The 22,094-nt window shown below is 42.1% G+C and overlaps 1 protein-coding gene across 6 annotated transcripts in view; it reads right to left on the bottom strand.

The window, feature by feature from the left end:
• LOC149320104 (teneurin-4) overlaps positions 1 to 22,094 on the bottom strand; it is a 793,050-nt gene that overhangs the window by 439,365 nt on the left and 331,591 nt on the right. For all 6 annotated transcript variants that reach the window (XM_089512941.1, XM_089512942.1, XM_089512944.1 and 3 more), the window contains exon 4: positions 10,904 to 11,192. In XM_089512941.1, the coding sequence (XP_089369067.1) occupies positions 10,904 to 11,126 (223 nt within the window). In that variant the 5' untranslated portion in view covers positions 11,127 to 11,192. The remainder of the gene's footprint in view (positions 1 to 10,903; positions 11,193 to 22,094) is intronic.

The raw sequence follows: 22,094 nt of genomic DNA, 5'->3' as shown, positions 1-22,094 counted from the left end.
GGGCACTGGGAAATGACATCTGCAGCATGCTCATGGTCACAGGGTGCCTTGAGAACAGGCAGGTGGGGAAATCCCTTGGGATCCTGTCAACTGCTTGGCTCAATGAAATCTGTGATCAGGAGTGAGCTGCAGATGACATTTCTTAGTGACCTGAGTTCCAGAGCCATACAAAGACTTTGTTTGGGCACTGCCAGGCTGTAAAAGTAGTTTGGGGGGCCATGTTCAGTTGCAAACAAGAACATCCTGCAGTATTATAACTGCTGTACAAGATGCTGTTGCTGACTTGAGTCCCTAAGGTGGGAGAAAGGTGGGACACAAGTGAATAATAATAATAATAATAATAATAGATATTTTTAAATGGAACTGAATAATCTATAGAATTATACAGAATAGTCGGAAAGCCGGGGGGGGGGGGGGGATCAGCAAAACAGTACATCATTAAAATCCAATCCTAAAAGATTGTATGAACAGGAAAGATTTTACTAGCCAGTGGAAGGACAAGAAAGGGCCCATCACAGAGAAGGGGTATCAATAGCTGGGAGCAAACACCAACAAGGTCCTCTCTTTTGTATTCACTAAATAGTTGTTTCCAAGGCCAGGATAAACATGGGCTAAGCCCTCGGTCAGTGCAGGGACAGGCAGGTGTTTACACACTCATCCCTACACTGACCTGGGACTGGGACAGGTGCGTGTTCATTACCTCGCTGCACCATCACTCTGACTGAAAAGCTCATCCATAAGCACATCTGATGCAGAAATGGGGCTCCTGGCTCTATCCAAGTGGCTAGGTGCCCTGTTTCTGCACCAGATGTGGTGACAGAGGGCCTTCTCAGTCAGAGCAACAAGGTAATGAATATTGGGGGGGGGGGGATGTAAACAGCTAGGGTTTGCTTCAGAGGAAACTCTTTGGCGAACGAGGAGTAAATTACAATGTGGCATAGTGGGATGAGTGTTGGACTATGATTCTGGAGACCAGGGGCCAATTCCTCACTTGGCAATGAAACCTAGTGAGTCACCTTGGGCAAGTTACACTCTCTCAGCCTCAGGGGAAGGTACTGGCAAATCTCCTCTAAACAAATCTTGCCAAGAAAACCCCATGATAGGGTAGCCTTAGGGCTGCCATAAGTGAGAAATGAATTGAATGATCCTTCAGATCCATGTCTGGTCTGGCAGGATCAGGCCCGATCATGCCTCTGGGGTTTTGGCCTGCATTGTCTGAATTAGACAACATGGGGATGGGGGGAACCCGGGTGTCTTGGTCCATGCGGACATCCCCTCTGTTGAATCCACAACCTGCAAATTATGGAAAGTTATTACAAGAGAAACCAAATGAAGTTCTTGTTCATCGTTAGTGAGTGAGCGTACAGCTGGAAATTGTTTGTTTGGCAAAATCCAAAAGATTCATTGGTCACCATTGATCTCTAAATGGATCTTTTTGAGCCAGGTAGAAGACTGTAACTGATACATATACATGAGATATGCAAATGTGTGGGATAAGGGTGCCATGTGACTGTTTTGATTTGTTCATGATTTGCCTGTGCCCTTTTCCCTCCACTCATGTGGCCTCTAATCCTATTTACATATTCATTTATTTTAGGGATTTTGTACACTGTCTTTCAAAGCAAAAGCCAGGAAACAGTGGAAATGGATAACTATCAAAAAATAATTTTCGAGGCTTTGGGGTCTCCCTAGATAATTTATTTTCTGAGGAATGTAATCCCTTCCAAAATCAGTTGTGTATACAGCTATCCATTCAACTTTTATCATTTGTCTTGTTTGGATTAAGTTTTAGGTTTAAAATCTAAACCCTTATCTATCTTAAAATTGCTCAGAAACACCTGTTCAAGAGTTCTACAGCATCCCTGGGATTAGTAGACACAAACAAAGGGCACAAATGTATCACCCATATACTGTTGATGTCTGAGCCCAGGAGGTGGAGAACGTGATGCCTGTGGACCATGTGCAGCCCTATGGCTGTATCTGAAGATCCCAGGACTCTTAAAATAGTCTTCCACATTTCTTTGGGCTCACTCACAGTACAGAATTATAGCACTACTATTCCACTTTAATGTTCATGGTTCCATTTTATGAAATCCTGGAATCTGTAGTTTAGTGAGATCCTTGGGCACTCTGGCGGAGAATTCTAAATGAATTTCCCTAAACTGTTAATCCCAGGATACCATGTGCTTGAACCATGTCAGTTAAAGTGGAATAAAAGTGCTATGACTCTGTAGTATGAATGGGCCCTTAGTTTTACTATGGTTTGCTTATCTCAGTCATTTTAGGCCCAGGAGAGGCATTTAAAACAAAAACAAAAAAACAGAAAGTGAACTGGAAGTTGCATTCTGCATACCCACCAACGTTTCACAGATGCAAACTGCACATGGCCAAGCACCATCAAACCATCCAGATGCATGGGGCCAAACACCATCAAATTGTGGTCAAGACATCAAAAAGTTTTTAATGTGGAAGGACAGACAAGCTAGGAGATGCTGCAGCTGTCTGCTTTTGCCTGATCCTACTAGTAAGAGCAAGATTCTGCCCCCATCTTTCTCTCCTGTTGAATTATTTCAGTGTAAAATACTTTTGCCCTTTGAATGCAGGTTATAGCAACTGAAGCAAGATGAGGACAAAGAAAGAAAGTGAGAGGATGAGAGAAAAACTGGGATTATTTTAAAAGCAGCTGAAAAACTGGAATGGCAGAGGATTAATTGGAACTATACCTGCCAAATCCCTGGAGGGCAAGCTTCTGTTGGCTTCCTATTAAAAAAAATAATGACTCTTTGGAACCTAAAACAGCCTTCCCTCCACAACCTGATGAAATTAGTCTTCAAACCGCCTAGCGGGAGTGGAAGACTTTGGGAGCAGTTTTTAAAAAATGTCAAAAATTAAGAAGTAGGTATAGTGGAGGTGATGTTGTCCTCCAAGGTCCAAAGGGGGAGCTATGCATCTGGCAGGTGCTCACTCTGCTTCAGCTTGAACATCTGGATTATTTCTCCCAGCTGCTCCATATACATGTTTGGGGGGAAATGGAGACAAGATGGAATTATCAGCTTACATTCATGGAAATGTCGTGGAGAGGGCTGTATCATACCTCCTGATCCAGCCCTCCCAACCTCCATGCGTGCACCAAAACCATGCAACAAAGCCTACTCAGGTAGAAAATCTTGCATCTCATGAATTTCTTGCCTGCATGCACAGAACTATACATGTTAAGTTCTCTTCTAACCATTTAAAGATCTTGTGGAAATTTGGGAGCCATGCAGCCAGCACTAATTCCTTTCCACATGGCTCAATATCCATAGAAGGAGGGACATATCTGGGTTTTTTGAGGTATCATAGTGGAGTACTGTTTCAAGTTCAACACGGCATGTCATCAGCAACTTCTGCTTCATACAAAATTGTTCTCCTGCCCAGCCAACTACCCAGGTGACATTTTCTACTCTGATAAGGTCACAGCAGTGACTGTTCAGTGGCAGAACAGATGCAATTGTTTACCTGGCTAAAAATATTACCTGGAGAAAAAGGAGGCTCTTGGATTCATGTCTAGTTACCTGCAGAGTGACATAATCAGTTCAAGGAAGAGTGAACATACATTCAAATATTAGCCTTTTCTCTTCAAAAGATTTGTGCAGGAAAATCTGTCTAGATTACTTAGTAGTTCTATTCCAACCCTTTTTAATGTATTGAATTTATAGCATTATTCCTTTGTGTGTGTCTGATTTAATCACCTCACTTCAACAGAATTATAATAGTAACAGCATGCACCCAGGATATAAATATTCCAAATAAATCACTCCCCGAGTATTCATGGGATGATCCTGTGTTTTAGATTACAGATGGCAACACGAACCATATTTTGGCCGCAAAACAATTTTGCTGGACTGTAATAAATATTGCTCAAAGGTCCCTCAACCATTTTCCAACAAGCAGCAAGGGAGGAAAATATGTCCCTAAATGATGATGATGATGATGATGATAATTTATATCCCGTCTCTCCATCAGGATCGAGGTGGCATTCAATATGCATAAAAATACAACAATATAAAATAAACCCACTGCTCCTCCCAACAACACAACAGTTAAAATTCCCTTGTAACAATAAATAACATCCCATTATTAAAACGATCAATGCACAAATGTGATATATTTGCACCTTCAAGTTCCATCTCATCACCTTTCTAGGGGTGTACATGCACTACAAAATTGTAGCACTTTATTACCACTCTGCATTGAACTCAGCTGTCACAAGAGACTGTAGTCTCATACAGGACAGAGAAAAATCCAGATCTCATGGGGAGACACTCTACATTTGCAAGTGGAGAAAGAAAATTAACATGTCAGGAGGATGAAAGTGTGGTTGAGAATGTGTCTGGCTATGTTCTGAAAGGTTATGTTTTATAGACTCTAGCCAAGCCTTTGACTGCATAGAATAGATCATGAAAAACTATGGCATGCTCTTAAAGACATGGGAGGGCCAACACATCTGATAGTCCTGATGTGGAATCTGTACTTAGGACAAAAGGCTACTGTTAGAACAGAATATGGGTAAACAAAATGGTTCCCAAATGGCAAAGAGGTCAGGCAAGGCTGCATCTTTCCACATTATCTGTTCAACCTCTGTACAGAAAGTATGGTTTAGAGTTAGAAGATGGAGGAGTGAACATGGGAAGAAGTCCATGGGAGTGACACCATGAGTTACTGCACTGGGTGACACCAACTCTAGTGATGCCACTGGTCACATGATGATGCAAGTATCTTCTGAGAACTCCTGGATGGTCTTCCAGAGGTTCCTAAGAGGATTTTGTCAGCATGCATCAAGACAGTCCTTGGCTGCTTCTGCTCTCCCCGTCCACTCCAAAGCCCTAAGAGGGAGCAGGGGACAGGAAAACAGTGAATTCTCATGTTGGGGACTTTCTCCTCCCTGCCTGATAGGTGAAATTGTTCACTGAGGCCCTTTTCAGACTGGCCATTAAAGCTGGCCTGGGGGTAGTGTCAGGGCATCGTGTCCAGATGGCGCATGCCCAGACTCTGCTCCCAGGGCACCATGACATTGTGTGCCACTCCACATGGCATACGGAGTCATGGCACTCTTCTGGCACTACATTCATACAACATAGAGCTGAAGGAATGCTGCCAGGCCATGGCAGTACAGCTATGGTGCCCTTTCCAGGGTACATAAAGCAGTCGCTTTTTGCGGCTCCTTTTTGTGCAGTAGAAAAGCTGGATCAGGGGCGCAGCATGCGGTTGCCGTGACCCCACTCTAGCTAGGAAAGGGGCAGCATCACGCTGCCCCTTTGTGGCGGTCTGTTGAGCCCCTGAGTTTCTTCTCAAAAGAAGCAACAAGTCATTTTAGCAATTTTCTACATGTTGCAAGAAAGTCTTTGAAAACCATGGCGTTTTTGAAGCCTGTTTGCAATTTGGGACATTTTCTGCATGAAATTCATACCTGGTGGTTTTGCATGGAAAACATTTTTGGTGCAGTTATTTCTACACAGAAATATCATTTTCTGGTTCTTGCACAGAAAATGCTTTTCTTTCTGTGCAAATCAACCATGTGTGAATTTTACACAGAATAAGTCCCCAATTCCAACAGTTTTTTGCACATGAGACAGCATTTTTTTTGTAGCGGAAATAAGATTTCTATGCAGATACTGTATATTGTTTTATCTGCAGAAAATGCTGCTTCTTATGCAGAAAATGCTGTTTCCTGCAAAAAAAAAAATAAAAAATAACTACATGAACTTTGTGCAGAGTAAGTCCCAACCTGCAAAAATTCTCATCAATTAGGATTTTTCTTTTCAAAGTTTCTTGACACTAAAACAAAATGGGTTGGGTTTTTTTTTTTTTTACAATTTTTCAAACATTCTTCTATCCTCAGTACAATAATAACTTCAAAAGCTATACAGTAATTGAAGTTGTTATTGGAACAGGGAAGCATGGAATAAATTAATTTTTATTCCCCTGAACCAATAATTTTAATAAAAGGGCACATCTCTAGTTTCCAGTTTTCTCAAGGCCAGTTAGAGAGGGCTTGAGCTTTCTGCATGTATCGATCCTCTCTAATATCTCAAGCAAGGCAGAATTAAAGCAGTTTGACACTGCTTTAACAACCGTGGTCCAATGCTATTGAATCCTGGGATTGTAATTTGTTGCGGCACCAGAGCCTCTGACAAAGGCTTATATCTCACAAAGCTACAAATCCCAGAATTCCATAGCATTGAACCATGGCAGTTAAAGCGGTGTCAAACTGGATTAGTTCTGCAGTGCAGATGCAGCCCAAGATACAAACATATGACTTTAACAACATGGCATTCTTCCCATGCATGATTGTTTTACAGCCTTTGCCTGGTGAAGAAACTGATGGGCTTTGAAAGACTTTGTGATGAGTTTTGCACCTTCTGGTTTGAAACTCTAACAGGAATGGTTCCATCGAATGGAATCCTAGGATTTGCTGAGGTACTTAGAATTCTCTGCTAAAGAACTCAAGTTCAGTGAAATACTCCAGATGCCTTTGCCAGATATATCAGTTCAAAAGGAACAGATTGCGTCAGATGGTGGTGGACTCTCCATCTTTGGAGGTCTTTAAGCAGAATTTGGATTGCCATCTTTCAGGAGTGCTTTAGTTGTGTATTGCTGCATGGAAGTAGGTTGGTCTAAATGACCCTTGTGGTCCCTTCCAGCTCTAAGCTTCTATGGTTCTACCTATACCACCAGATTACAAATCCCAGGATTCTGTAAAATGGAGCTATTGCAGTTATAGAACAATGATATATTTCAAATCTGTGGGATGACAATGATGACAATGGTTATATTTATTTATATTCTACCTTTCTCCCAAAATTGAGAGTGGCACACAAGGAGAATTTGAATTTAGAACAAACAATATAGCTAAAATATACATTAAATGGAATTTTCACAATATTAAAATGATTTAACCTACACCTAAAAAGAGAAAAAGAGAAAATGCCACTAGCAAGGGGGAAAGTATTGAAAAGAGTTCAGTTTAAAACATATAACACCCTCAGCTCATTCTTGAACAAACTTTCTTCTTTAAAAGCCTGTTGAAATGCAAAGTTATCTGCCTGCTGACAGAAAGACAGCAATGAAGGGGTCATGCTGATCTCTCTAGGGAGGGAGTTCCAGTGGCAGTGGGCAGCCACAGAGAAGGACTACACCTTCCATCATCTCTGACCATTGGCTGTGCTCAGGGGTGTCACTTGCAGAGTGAGAGGGGTGTGAGCCACACTCTAAGGGGGTGACACCTCTGCTCCCCAAAAATCTGCCTTTTGGCAGAAATGGGCTGTAGTGTTTACCTGCATCCCTTTAAAATGCTGAAGAGATTATGTGAGTGCGATGAGCCTCAATGGAAGGAGAAAGGAAAGGCCCCAGGGTTTTTTTTAAATTAAAATTTTCCTCTTAAAAATTTCTTTTGAAATATCACGTCTTACCAAATTTTCACTTTATCCGCATGAAATTTTGTACATGTAAATACATTTAGGCTGTGCATGTGATGCATGAGCATGTGCTGTGTACCTTCAAATCATTCCCAACTTATGGTGAGCCTAAGGCAAACCGATCATAGGGTTTTCTTGGCAAGATTTGTTCCAAGGAGTTTGCCGTTGCCTTCCCCTGCGGCTAAGAGCATGTGACTTGTCCCAGGTCACTCAGTGGGTTTCATGGCCAAGAGAGAATCAAAGTCATAGTCCAATGCTCAAATCACTATACCATGCTAGCTCTCATGCATATGAGACTGTAATTGTATTTGCATTGTACTGTATTGCAATGTAAAGATATAATTTAATTTTGTTTGTTGTTTATGTCTCAACTATTAGCATCACAGGCACTGATATATATAGGAATTACAATTTGTGAGTAACTTTAGTATGAAAAACATTACTAAGGATTCTGTATGATGTGGTATAGGGGGGTGACACTTTGAGTTACCACACCAGGTGATACCAACCCTAATGATACCACTGGCTATGCTGCCTAGAATCCAGTGGGAGGTTGTTTGTTCTCTGTGCATTGAAGCACTAGAGAAACAAAAAGAAAGGACATGTGAAAAGACCCCAATAAAAAGAACAGCGGGAATATGATAGGTTAGAGCAAACTACATTGCCCTTTTTTCGGAGCTGCAGCCCAGTACTGGAAGGGTAAAAGGAAGCTGTGGGTGAACTCCACACCTTTTTAATTAACTAAAACAGATTAAGCTTCTTGACAGCATTGACAGGCTGGGGATATTTGGAGCTCCTCTGCTCTGCCAATCCTGCAGAGCTGGTTGAGAGAGCAAGGAGTGAGCCTATGATAAATTAATCCACATAATACCGCTGGGTCTCCTTGCAGAGAAACAGTCATCTCCCTTCCACCACCTCACAGCTGTGAGTGGCTTCAGACAGGCTAATGAAACACAGAAAACTGCATTGCCCTTGAGATGTGGATCACAGGGCAACTTGACGGGGTTCTCCTTCAGCCGTTTACAACCGCATTACAGATAAACTGTATCACACCAGAGCTGGTGGTGCAAGCCACAATAAATTGTGACTAGGGATGGGTGAGAAATCCACTAGATTAACATTTTAATGTGAGATGATCTGGTTTACAACCTCTAGACCAAAATGTGAATGGAGACCCAGTTTGAGCTGAGGAATCAATCCTTTTCTAAGCCTGTGATGCAAGTCACAAAAATGTGGACTGTTTTAACAAAACAACAACACCTGGGCACCACTGAAAGACATGCATGGAAAAATCTATACATATGGGGGGACGCATTCAAAGGTGTGTCCTTCTGAATGACGCACAGAACAGTGTATCCATTTTGAAAAGATACGTATCGTTCCTTCCCATGTGAAGGAAAAAGGAAATCACAAACCATGCTTGTTCTTCAGACTCATGGCAAATTTCTTCAAAAGCAAAGCTTTCAGTGTGTAGAAAGAAAGAGAGAAGGGAAAAGACCTGGCAGTGCTTAGAAACTATTTGTTCATATGAATACTAGATTGAGGGACACCTTTTCTCTTCCATTTGACTGATACAGACATCAGCAGAGTGTATGTGCATGTGTGTGTGTGTGCGCACACACACAAGGTGTTGTATTCATGCATGTCAATGTTAGCATTGCCAGTTTACAATGCGTTATCTGAAGTTTCATGGAATTGCTGTGCATCTCCAGATGGGAAGATAAATCCAGGTAGGCAAAGTGTAGCTTTCAGGGTCATATTGTGACCTCTAAGCCCTCCAGGTCTCATTTACTTCCCCCAAAAATACTTTCCTTGCCCCCAACAACTCCCACATGCCCTTTAGGGGCATGGAGAAATTTAATTTTCCCCCCTCCCTGGGTCCATTTTAGGAGATGCATTTGGGAGATTTATTTCTTATAAGAGGACGTCACTTACAACCCAGAGGTCACTTCTAGGTCATGTTCTTTTTTTTTAAGGGCTCAAATGGCCCAGAATCCCCAAAATGGCTCCCTGCAAGTCCAGAAGGTCTTTGGGGGCATGATTTTGATTTTTTGGAGGGTGGAAGAAAAGCGTGCATGAGAAATGGACACAGCCATCTAAGGTCTCCTTTGTGGCCCCTTATGTCCCCTCAGTTGCCAATCTCTAACTTTGGCCAAGGCCACAATGGATAAGTACAAATTTTGGCTTTTGTATGTCAAGTGGCTTTAAAGTCTGGGCACTCATCACTACCTGTTCCCAGCTGGTGACACTTTCTCTGGCTCATAATTAAGATGTTTGTACATGTACACTTGTGGAACATCAGGGTGTCAAAAAGCCTGGAGCGAGGGGAGAGAACTGGGGAGAGAGAGAGAGGGGGGGGGGGGCAACATTGGGATGAGAGTGCCAACACTGTGACTAGTGAGCTGTTTTGGTGTGGAAGCCAAGACAGCAGTGGGGTAGGACCTTGGGGGAAAAACTCCCTCAAAGCTAGTAGTGAACCTTCCAGAAGCCCTAGCTGCAAAAATCCCTGGAATATTCCCCACAAGTCAATACAGTCGGCCCTCCATATCCATGATTCTTTCCCCATAGATTCAACCGTCTGTGGCTTGAAAATATTTTTATTTTATTTTATTTTAAATATTTTTTAAAAAATATAAATTCCAAATCTTGATTTTGCCATTTTATATAAGGGACACCATGTCACTATGCCATTGTGTATAATGGGACTTCAGCATCCACAGATTTTGGTGTCTATGGGAGGTCCTGGATCCAAACTCCAGTGGATACCAAGGGCCCACTGTACTCCCCACATGTGTCTAGAGTGAACCCTAGAGCAGCTCTTGTTGTTTCAAAGATTTGGTAGAAGAGGGAATTTTAGCAGGCTTGTCACCTAGTTGCATGAGAAGCAATCCCTGCAACATGCTGCTTTCAAACTGCTTTTCATTGTTTTTAATTGCATGTTTTACATTGTTTTGAAGGTCACTGATTGATTAATTCCCTTTTAATGCTGACCTTTGTCTGTTTCAATCATATTGTATCTATCTGAATTTGTAAGCCACTTAGAGTTCTAAGGGAGGGTTTAATAATAATGAGTTGAAAATTGTAAGATAACAACCACAGCGACAACATCAATAGCAACACCCACCTGCTCAAGCTTCCAAAACATGAGGTGAGCTCTGAGGAACACCTGCATTAACCTGTAGAAACATCAGATGAATCTGATGAAGTAGACTTAGTCTATGAAAGCTTATGCTCCCAACTTCTTTCTCTCAGTTACTCTCAAAGGTGCTACAAGATCCCTTTGCATACTGATTCAGACTGATATGGCTATGTCTTTGAGTTCTACCAACAAAGGACTGCTGTTGTGTGGAAGATGTGTGCCACTTTGTCCTTCCAAAGTTACATGGAAATTAAAACCATGTGGTGTCCTGTCCTTCCACCCAACCAAAATCTCATCCAGGTCCTACCTGTTCGACAGTATTCGTCTGCCTCTTGGTGCACCATTTCTTTAACCCGATTGCCATAGGTCAGCCTGGAGTCCTGATCATAAGCCTTCAGAGTCTCACTAGAACTGTATGACTTCTGGGGTATTTTGTTATCTTCACTCTCTGCTGAGGAGCTGGTGTAGCGGCGCTCAGCGTCACGGCGCCTAGTCAGAGAACGGTAGGGCTTCCTTTCTTTCACATCCATGGCCCTCTTGTCTGTTTCTTCAACATCAAAGAAACGGTGTTTGTCAGGCGATTAGAGAAGAATGTTCTGGAAGGAAGAATCAACAAGGTACTTTAGCACCGGGGCTCCTTCAGTGCAAAAACACTGGCCTGAAATCTAGATATAGTCCCAACCAGAATCATCGAGTTGGGAGAGAGAGAATCATAGAGTTGGAAGTAACCTCAAGGGCCATCTAGTTCAGTGATTCCCAACCTTTGGTCCTCTGTTTGTTTTGGACCTCAGCTCCCAGATGCTCCAGCTAACTTGGCCAGCATTCTGAAATTATGGGAGCTGAATTCCAAAACATCTGGAAGACTAAAGTTTGGGAATCATTGATCTAGTTCAATCTCTTGCTATGCAGGACTACACAGTTAAAGCACTCGTGAGAAATGGCAATCCAAGCTTTGCTTAAACCTCCTTCCAAGAGTCCACCATCCTCGGAGGCAGTATATTCCACTATAAAACAGATGACTAATTGAAACAATTGACTATCCAGAAATACAGAGGGAATTGACACAAACAGACACTGGGTGTATCTACACTGTAGAAATAATACAGTTTCACGCCGGTATATCCCCATTCTATGGAATCCTGGGAATTGCAGTTTTATATGGTCTTTAGCCTTCTTTGCCAAAGAGTGCTGGTGCCTCACAAAACTGCAAAGCCCAGGATTCTGTAGGATAGAGTGATGGCAGTTAAAGTGGTGTGAAACTGCATTATTTCTACAATGCACCCATTGTTATCCTGCTTGTCTTGTTAACTCTTAGGCAGGGACAAAAACAAAATTCTGGTCAGGGTTTGAAAAATTGCATCTGATGCAAAAATTCATGGAGAATAAACCAGGACAGGAGGTACATCATTTGTGTGTACAGTGTGCCCGCGCCATGCACGGACACATTTTACGTAGCTTCCAGCTTACGCGGAAGCCACATAGGGAGAAGAACAATGGTGTGCATGCCTGTGGTGCACGCACGCCGCACTGCCACATGCACGTGCCCCATTATCTCCTATGGGCTCGAGCATAGGCAGATTTTCCCTTACGTGGGGGGATCTGGAATGGATCCCCCACGTAAGGAGAGGGCCCACTGTATGTGTGTGTATCTTAATCAGAATAGGTAGAAATCCCACCAAATCCTGAGACTTTTTGACAATCTGAATTAATCCATAATGTGCATGATGAGAACAGGTGTGGTGTAGAGGTTTGATTGTTGGACTATGACTCTGGAAACCAAGCTTTAAATCCCAGCTTGGCCATATAAACCCAGTCGGTGATTCACTCAGACTCAGAGGATGGCAATGGTAAACTCCATGTGAAGAAACATGACAAGAAAATCATTTTAGAGTTGCCATAAATTGGGAAATGACTTGAAGGCACACAACAACAACAACAACAACAACAACAACAACAACAACAACTTATGTCTTTAGACTATAATAGGAAGACACCCTATGCTCATCAGGCCATAGGTCAGCCACAGTGGTCCTGAAACATTTGGGAACAAGAAAGGGAATAAAAGCTGAGCAAATACAATTTGGTTCTCCATTTGAGAATACAAAAGACACCCCCTCCCTTGGAATCTCAAACCTGTTTTTATCTGGCAAGAAGTGCAGGGGCCCCCTTTGTAGGAAAAGACCAGTGAGTTCTTTTCTTTTTTGAAAGTGTGTACAGGGATTTCTGTGCTGTTTTGATGAGCCTTCTAAAAGTATTGCCGCAATATGGACTTTGGAGTTTAGGAGTTTTATTGTGGTGGCAGTGGAGGGGAGGAAGAAACTCACCCTGCAAAGATTGTTTGTTTGTATCCAGACTCACCCACAAAGCCCAAGAATCTTTGTTTTCTTACAGAATACAAAAGAGGAAAGAGCAAGCATGTTACCATCCCAAAAGCTTTCTCGTGATCTTTACTGATAAAAAGAAAATCTTTAATTGCCTATGCCGCAGGCCACAACTTGTATCCTTTGTATCTTGGAGCAATACATGTCCACTAAATAGTCCTAATAGCTGCACACTGAGATTGTGTACACAACTCAAGATACCTGCAGTTGATTCAGAAGCTGCTGATTCACCCTGGCTTTTCTTAATCAAGGACCCATCACTATGTGGTTCGGATCTGCAGCATAATTTACCAACATTCACAAGCCTGTTACAATCAGTTTTCAGATCATAGAGTGCTCACGGGTCAAGTTTTAGGAACAATATTTGTTCCACAACACAAGGAACACAGGTTTCTCCCAGACAGCAAGAGTGGCCAATGTTGGGTAAACTTCCAAATCATAAAAGAATGCGGGTCAAGTTTGTTGGAGTATGTAAAGAGAATTTGTAGCACCTCTGAGACCAACTGAAAGAAAGAAATAAGCAGCATGAGTTTTCATAGACTTAAGTCTATGAAAACTTATGCTGCTTACTTCTTTCTTTCAGTTGGTCTATGAAAGTTCATGCTGCTAACTTATTTCTTTCAGTTTGTGGCTCAGCAGACCGCCATTAAGAGGTGCCACTGCGCTGCCCCTTGAAGCCCTGGATTGGGGGACATGGCAACTGCATGCCATGCCCAAACCAGACAGAAAAAGAAGCTGCAAAAAATGGCTTCTTTTTGCACTGTGGAAACAGCACCCTTTCCAGTGCCATCATGGCTTTTTTGTGGCTCTTTGATGCAGCGTGTCTACATGCAGCACCAAAGACGCAGAATGATGCTGCCTGCTATGTGATTGGTCGGGTGGCGTAATGCCAGGATGGGGGCATGTGGCATGTGGTCGCCATGCCACCACTCTGTCCTCATGCCGGTCTTTTCTGCCAGTCTGTTGAGGGCCTTAGCCTCAAAAGTGCTACAAGATCTCTTTACATACTGATTTTACAGACTAACACAACTATATCTTTGAATTCTGCTGTTGTTGGAGTAGTTAACAAAACAGAGACTTCTGTTTGCATCCAATTTGGACTACATTTTCTAGAATTCAGAATACAGTGAGACCATTATTGGCCAACCAAAATGCATGTGGCAAGCTTTCAAAGCTCCCCTGGCTTTTTCATCAGGCAAACATGTTAAAAATCATACAGGAGGGGAAAAAATTACGACGTTGATAGCCACAAGCCTGCATATGCAGTGGAGCTTCCAAAGCTTGCAATATTTATGTCGCACATTTTGGTTGGTCAATAAAGGTATCACTGTTTTGTGGATTTTGGGTGTTATTGTACTTTGCTACATGGCCAAAATGGCTACCCCTGAATTCATTTTTTGGGTTCTGGGGAAATATGTCATAAAGGGCTCCCAACTTAATGAACTTTTCATAGATTAACCATCAGTGATTGCTGTGCTTCTCTAGATACTGTAGGAAGAGGAAGAATAGGAGGAGGAAGGAGGAGAAGGAGAACATGAAGAGAAGGAGGAGGAAGAGAAAGTCCATTTGGATTAGGACCACAGTACAGGACAGCCAGCTTGATGTAGCTGTCTGAGTTTGGACCAGGGCTGCTGGCACACTGCAAAATTAATGCAGTTTGAAACCAATTTAACCAACATGGCTCCATCCTATAGAATCCTGGGATTTGTACTTTTGGGGGGCACCAGAGCTCTCTGACAGAGAAGACTAAATATCTCACAAAACTACGAATAACAGAATTCCATAAAATTGAGCCATGGCAGTTAAAGTAGTGTCAAAGTGCACCATGTTTGCAATGTAGATGCAGCCTAAGATTCTGGGGTATCAGGGTTCAAAAGCGCACTCAAACACGGAAACCTCTTTGGCTAAGGCACACTCTCTCAGCCTCAGAGGAAAGCAATGACAACCTGTCCTGACCAAATCTTGTCAAGAATACCCATTGATTGGTTTGTCATAAGACAGACATAACTTGAAAGCACACAACAAGAAGACAGGAGGCAGATTTACTCCTCCCATGGCAGTGTCGTGGCATATCATCCCCCCTCCACCTTCCATAAGTTGTTCTTGCCCTATGGGAAAGAATTTATTAGACATAAACCTTCAAGCATCCATTATGATACTGATAGCAGAGTAGGAAAGTGGTACCAAGGCAAGGGTGAACCCACTGCCCCAGCACCCCAATCTTAATGTGAATGTGCCATTCTTTCTAAAAAATGGTTTAACACCAAAATAAAACAGTACAATCTTATTGACATGCACCCAGAGGTTCAATGGGTTTACTCCCAGGAATGTAGGGACAGGATTGCAGTATAAATGCAAGAACATTTTTATGGCATTTCCTATTAATCTACTGCAGCCACATGAGCTGTTAATTGCAGAGTCTCTGGTTTAAATATTGCTTCAGGCACAATGAATGTATCCACATTACACAGTTATAGCAGCACGACACCACTTCAGTTGTCATACTCTATCTTGAAGAATCCTACAACTTGTAGATTGCAGAGCTACTCAGAATTAGTCTATCTTCCTAAATGACATAACTAGAAGTATCTAGCAGAAATCTAAGCACCCCACTGAACTATAAATCCCAAGATTGCTCAGGATTAAGGCATGACAGCTAAAGTCACACCAAACTGCTATTAAATGGTAGTGAAGACACATTCAGATTCTTAGCTTGGCCTCTGATGGTCAAGGCAATGTCTGTCAGCCTTCCTCTACTCTGCTACCTTATAAGGTTGTTGTAAGTTTTACAAGATGAAAATTAGTATGTAGAAAGATCTTGTAGCACCTTTGAGACTAAGTGAAATAAAAAAGTTGGCAGCCTGAGCTTTCATAGGCTTCAGTCTACTTCCTCAGATGTTTTTCCAAAAGTTGACAAAATAGACTAAAGTCTATAAAAGCTCTTGCCAATTTCTTTATTGCAGTTAGTCTCAAAGGTGCTACAAGATCTATCTCTACATACTGATTCCACTGACTAACATGGCTATGTCTTTGAAGATGAAAATTACTTCGAATACTAAGAATCATATGAAGGCCAAGCTTTTACATTTCCTATGATAAGAGCCTAACAAATAAAGTAAGTGTGCCTCTAATTTACAACCCCAGTAATTGTCCCTACTTGATAAAATCTGCTGATCCACCTTAATTACACAAATAATGAATTTATTATTCTATTATTAATATCTGAAAGTTGCAACATTTCAACACTTCTTTGGAGGGGCAGAGCATACTACTACATCTTATGAAATTGGCTTGTGTCTCTATTACAATTACTATTATGATAAAAGCACTGATTTTCTATTTTCAAGTACCAGGGAATAAACTAGAAAAAAGGAAAAGTCTGATTTCATTCGTGCCAAGAAGGTTGCACAAATATTTCCCCTTCTTATGCCTGGTTTTTTGACCCTCATTCTATAGGAAGATTTAACATGGCATGCAAACTCTTCAGTCATGCCAGTATCCACAAAGCCCTGCACTGATCTGCAATTGCTATTAGGAACTCTGTAATGAACGAAGCAGCAACAAAGAAAAACGTAAAAAACCCTACCAGGAAATTGAGAGCATTCCTTCTAAATGAGTTATATAAACTTTCTCCCATAAAAAGTGTTCAGAAGCATAAGGTTTCTGATCTGGAACACTTTGTGTTGTGGATTATATAGAATCCAATAATCTGAAGAGAGGCCTTTGGCTCTCCACCCCTTTCATTATTTTCCCAAGTGGTGTTTCAGCTAAACACCCGGAAAAGATGTTAACAGATCTGACTGTAGAACTAGAGAGGGCTCTGGTCAGCAGCGGTTGGTGAGCATTGTGGCTTGTGCAGTGGAAGACACAATGGTCAAAGGTAGCTGGAGCCTATGGCTGCCAGTTGAAATTTGGGACAGGGGATAGTCCTTTAATGATTGTCTAGAAAAGGTCATTCTAGCAGGTGCTGTCAAGCAAACACCTCTCCTATATCTACAGGCAGTAAATATTCAGACAGACTGGTTATTGTAGGGGAAACAGCTACAGGTAAGTGAAGCCACTTGAGGTCATGCACAAGAAAATCCACAAACTACATGCAATTTGATGGGAGGCAAAAGGACTCTTAGCCAGCTCAGGAGTCATTCCCCAAAACCAGTAGTCAAACTAACCAGAGTTAAAGTAGTAAGATAAGGAACTATGCTACTGAAAGAAAGGTGGGGGAACTGGGGGGTCCCCATCAACTGTGACCGCATCTCCAAAAGTTTGGAGAAATGGTCAGCTGAAGGATTCGTTGCAAGAGGCAGTTTATCACATGAGGGGTGAGATGTCATTGTCCTGTCCCTGTCCCATCCTTCCCACCCAATCGCTCAAAGGACTTTCACACGTGACCCACATTTGACCCAGCAGGGAAGAGCGAGTGAGAGTGATTGTGCAAATCACTTTCACATTGCAGCCAGCTGAAAAGCACTTTCAGCTGTCATTTGCAGTCTTTTGTATTAATGGAAGAACCCGTTAATACCGTAACGGCTGAAAGTGCTTTTCCGCTGGCTGCAGTGTGAAAGTGATTTGCACAATCACTTTTACTTGGGTCATGGACAGAATAAGGATGGGGGAGCGATCCTGTACCTATCCGGTCCCCCTTGTGATGATCTCTGAAGCTTGGTAACTTTGGCGGGATACAGACCACCCCTTTCCCTAACAGATTGGGGCCTCAGTGGGCACAGCAGCAGCCCCAGAGGCCTTGATCTGCCGTTTTTCCAGGCCTCGGGGAAGCGGCAAAACTCCGCTTCCCCGCGGCCTGGAAAGGGGTGTCCTTGGGGCGGGGAAGGGAGAAAGGGGCCGCTTGGCCCTTAATCTGTGTATTGCTGGTGCAGCCATTTAAAGGCCGCACTAGCGATATGCGTGGCAGAAGGAGCTCCGAAATGGAGCTCCTTTCAGCACTGCTGAAAGGGTGCCACAAGCGCCCTTCAGTGGCGCCAAGACATAACGGCTGCATCGCACCATTTAGACACGACGCAGCCATTACGTCAAAATGGCAGTGCTCGTGTGTACAGGGCGCCGCCATTTTGCCCCCCCCGTCATGTACTGTGTTTTAACTTGGCTGTCAACTTCCTTGAATTCCATGTTGGGAGAAAGGTGTGATATAAATTAAACAAGCAAACAATATACCTGTTTGCATGCCCCATGCCTATGTGCCGTCTTGCTCCAATATGAAGCTGTTTTTCTTTTAAAGATGCATGTGTGTGTGTGTATTAAATGTTAGGCTCTCATATTATTTTCTTCGTGCATGTTGTGTCTTGACCACACTTCTTTTCCAGCTATTGGATACCTAAGGTGATGTACTGCCAAATTTTGAAGCATAACTGAAATTTTAGTTTTGGGCACATCAGGGGTTATGCTAATTAATCAATAGCTATCATCTTACGGTGCACTTTGATTATCTCTCTCCAGAGAAGGTCTAAAGGTAACACGCAAAGAATATCAAAAATCCATCTCTGGACCATGCACAGATCATACAGATCGGTTTAGCTGTAGCAAGTATGGCTTGAACTTTGGTTCTTTCTCTTGCTTTCTCTTGGATGGATGTTTAATTCTTTTCCTGCTGAGATATGAAATATAGACTTTGAGTATCCCTTATCTGAAATGCCTGGAACCAAAGTGTTTTGGGTTTTTTGGGGAAAGGAATTCCTCCAAGCCCTGAGAGAGGGCAGGAAACCTTTTGCCAAGAAGGTTCAGTGGCTAAGGTTAAATGTTCTTTACATAAACAGTTTGTAGAAAGACTCTTTGAGTAGTCTGGGATATTTAAGCAACCATTTGTTTCTTGTATTCAAGGCTATCATATCCTCCAACTCCCCCAATGTGGATCAGGTTGATCCTCTACTGTGCTACTTTATAATCTGATTTTAAAATGTCCTAGTTTCTCTCTCTTCCAGTGGAGTTACTAGGGGATGGGGGTGTGGACCACACCAGGTGACACTCTAAAGGGGGGGGGGTGACACTGCTGCTCCTCAAACACCTACCTTTTGGCAGAAACAGGCTGTGGTATTCGCCTGCTTCCCTTTAAAATGCTTTAAGAGATGGTGGGAGTGGGGTGACGCTCAGTGGGAGGAGAAAGGAGAGGCCCCAGAATTTTTAAAATTAAAATTTCAGATTTCAGATTTCAAAATTTTAATTTTTTAAAATATATATATTCTTTTTGAATTTTCTTTAAAAACATCACATTTTAGCCAAAGCTTCACTGTGTATATGTAAATATATTTAGGTTGTGCATATTGAAGGTATAATTTTAATTTTCATAGTTGTTTATGTCACAAAAGACATTAGGGAGGGAGCTAGTTGGATTTCCCAAGGAAGGAAATTTCACAACTTGGAAGCAGCCACCTCACTGACTGCCTGTTATGATAGACCAAATTCTTATGTACACCCAGCCCAGTCCTGTTGCAAAACTGCTTTTTAAAGATTTTTATCTGATTTAAGAGAACCCATCGTTTACTGCAAAGTTTCCAGGAAACTCCAGAATGCTTCTGGTTCTCTTGGCAGAATGGACAGCTGGATTGCATCTAATTCAGCCCAGAGCTCCATCATTCCAGACTGCTCTCTGGCATTTCAGATAGATATCAGGTGAGGAATTCAAGCATACTATCATATTTTGAGAGCCAGTGTCAACAGTGAATGGTTTGAGTGTTGGGTTATGACTCTGAAGAACAGGATTCGAATTTCCACTCATGGAGATCTATTTGGGCAAGTCACACACTCTGAGCCTCAGAGGAAGGCAAAGGCAAACTCTCTCTGAACAAAATTTGCCCTGTGATGTGAGAAACAACTTGAAGGCACACAACAGTGGACAACACTGCAGCTATGTTTTCCAAGCCCAATTTTGACCAATGTTATTTGCACAGAAAACTTTTTTTTTCTTACAGAAAATTTTTTTTCTACCCTGGAAAAGCCATACGTACTTCTTTGCTAAATCATTCCTCCACAACACTTTGGGACATTCAAAAACCGGGATGTGGGTGGAACAAGACTGCAGAGCAGTCTTTCTGTTCTAATATTCCTCCTGATGGACTTTCCCAAATGTTGGGGACCCAATTTTCCAACTTGGAATAAAATAATTATAAATATTATTTCCCTTCATACTGTGAGATCTGTATCAAATAAGCAAATAGCACTGGATCGCTATTCCACCTGTCAGCACTTCTTTTATGGCATTGCACACAGTCTTGGAAATCAGCCAAACAACTTGAGTACTACTGAACAGTATTTAAGAAAGAAACCATTCTTGGATTAACAGCCTTGCATGTTGTCTACCTTGGCTCTCAGGAAAGAGAAAATTGAAATCTTACAGCATTGTCAAATCAAACATTCCCACAGCTCTCCTCTGGGCTTTGCTCTCCCATTCCACTCCTCCTTTTGCAACCGTGTTAACATTTCCAAAGCATCTCTGATGTGTCTGGAGAGAGCTCCGATTTTATTACAGACTGCTATACATCTCCCTCCCCGCCTTTAAAGGTTTGTGCCCCTAAGGACTAGAGATAGCCCTTTGACTTGGAGTGCCTGGTTCAAGACGCAGGGAGGGCAGTACAGAGGAGGAGCAACAACATTTGAGGTCTTGGTACACAAATCATACAGAATGCTAGGCCCAGAAGGAAATCTAAGAATTTATAAGAATGCACAACCTGATGCAGTATCAGCTGATGACTCCTATATCACTGAAGCATGTTCAGCAATTTGGACAGAAAACTGGGATTAAAACTCAAAGGAGATACATTGCTCCATTGCCTTTTGACCTCCTATTTGCCATGGTGCCATGGTGCCATGGTGCTGGTTGCATCTAGACTAGATTACTGTGATGTGCAATATACAGGGCTGGCTTGAAAGACAAGCCAAATATTTCAGCTGGATCAGAATGCAGCTGCCAGAATACCAGGTGTGACCATGGGTACATCTACACTGGCCAGAATACTCGAAGTATTGAGGTGCAGCCTGGCAATGCCACCACTGGCATGGGTTGCTCCTTCTGAGACCAGAAATAGGGCATCCAGTGTTGATCATAGGCTGGGCACCTTCTTGTGACCTCTGAAGGAGTGTCTTGTGCCAGGGGCAGTGGTGCCAGGCAGCACAGTGGGGTGTGTGTGTAGACAGCAGGCTGACATTACTCCGTAGTGCTATAGATTTTCCTGAAAAATATGGAGGAAAAGTAAGTCTTTTAAATCTGTTTTAAGATAGGGATGGGGCAGATTTGGTGGAAAACTGGCCTTCTGTTGTGAATACAATCTGCACTCAAAGATGATCATACTTTGTAATGTTGGAGACTGTAGTAAAAGAGGAAGACTTCACTACAGGTGGATGGAGTCAATCAAGAAAGCCACAGTGGTCCTGAATTTGGAAGACCTGAGTGGGGCTTTTGGTGACCAGGGCTCTTGGAGCTCTCATTCATAGGGTTAAGTCAACTTTGACTGGTCAACAAAATACAACAAACAATTAATTCTTTACCAAGCTGACTTTATCTTAACATAGGAATTAACACACTTTTAAGTCAGTAGTAGCAACCCTGTTTCTTATTTGTAATGTTCTTATGGAGAGAGAAAAAACTATTAGGATATATTGGACTCGATATCTCGATATCCTGTTTTATGGGAATAGCTGAATTTTTTCCTACTGTTCTGGAATTTTCATTGCCAAAAAAATGGGGAAGGCGTGTCTTTATGTGAGTTTGGAAAATATATAAAAGTTGTAAATTGACATATGAGATTTACTAAGGCTACTTTAAAACGCCTTCCTACGTTTCAGTATTTTCTCCCATCTTTTATTTAACCTAGACTGCATGTTAGAATACGGATAAATAAAAGGAGATAATCATTCAAATAGTTTTCAGAGATGGTGATGTTTCAGAACAAGGAATCTAATGGCACCTTAAAGATGAACTAATTTATTTTAGCTTCAGTTTTTATGGACTATAACTACTTTTTCAGAGGCCAGTATCACTCCAACTGTGTCCCTGTTTGGTAGTCATGTAGACAGTCATGATTCTCTGTCGTACCGTTTTTTCAGCTACTTTTTAAATTTCCTGGTTTTTCTTTCCTCCTATTTTCCTCATTTGTCCCCAGCTTACTTCCT

This window comes from Sceloporus occidentalis, unplaced genomic scaffold, assembly GCF_023333645.1.
Source record: "Sceloporus occidentalis isolate IW3139 unplaced genomic scaffold, rSceOcc1.0.p SCAF_2, whole genome shotgun sequence".
NCBI lineage: Eukaryota > Metazoa > Chordata > Lepidosauria > Squamata > Phrynosomatidae > Sceloporus > Sceloporus occidentalis.
The sequence above is the reverse complement of the archived record's forward strand: the minus strand, read 5'-3'. Positions and strand labels throughout refer to the sequence as shown.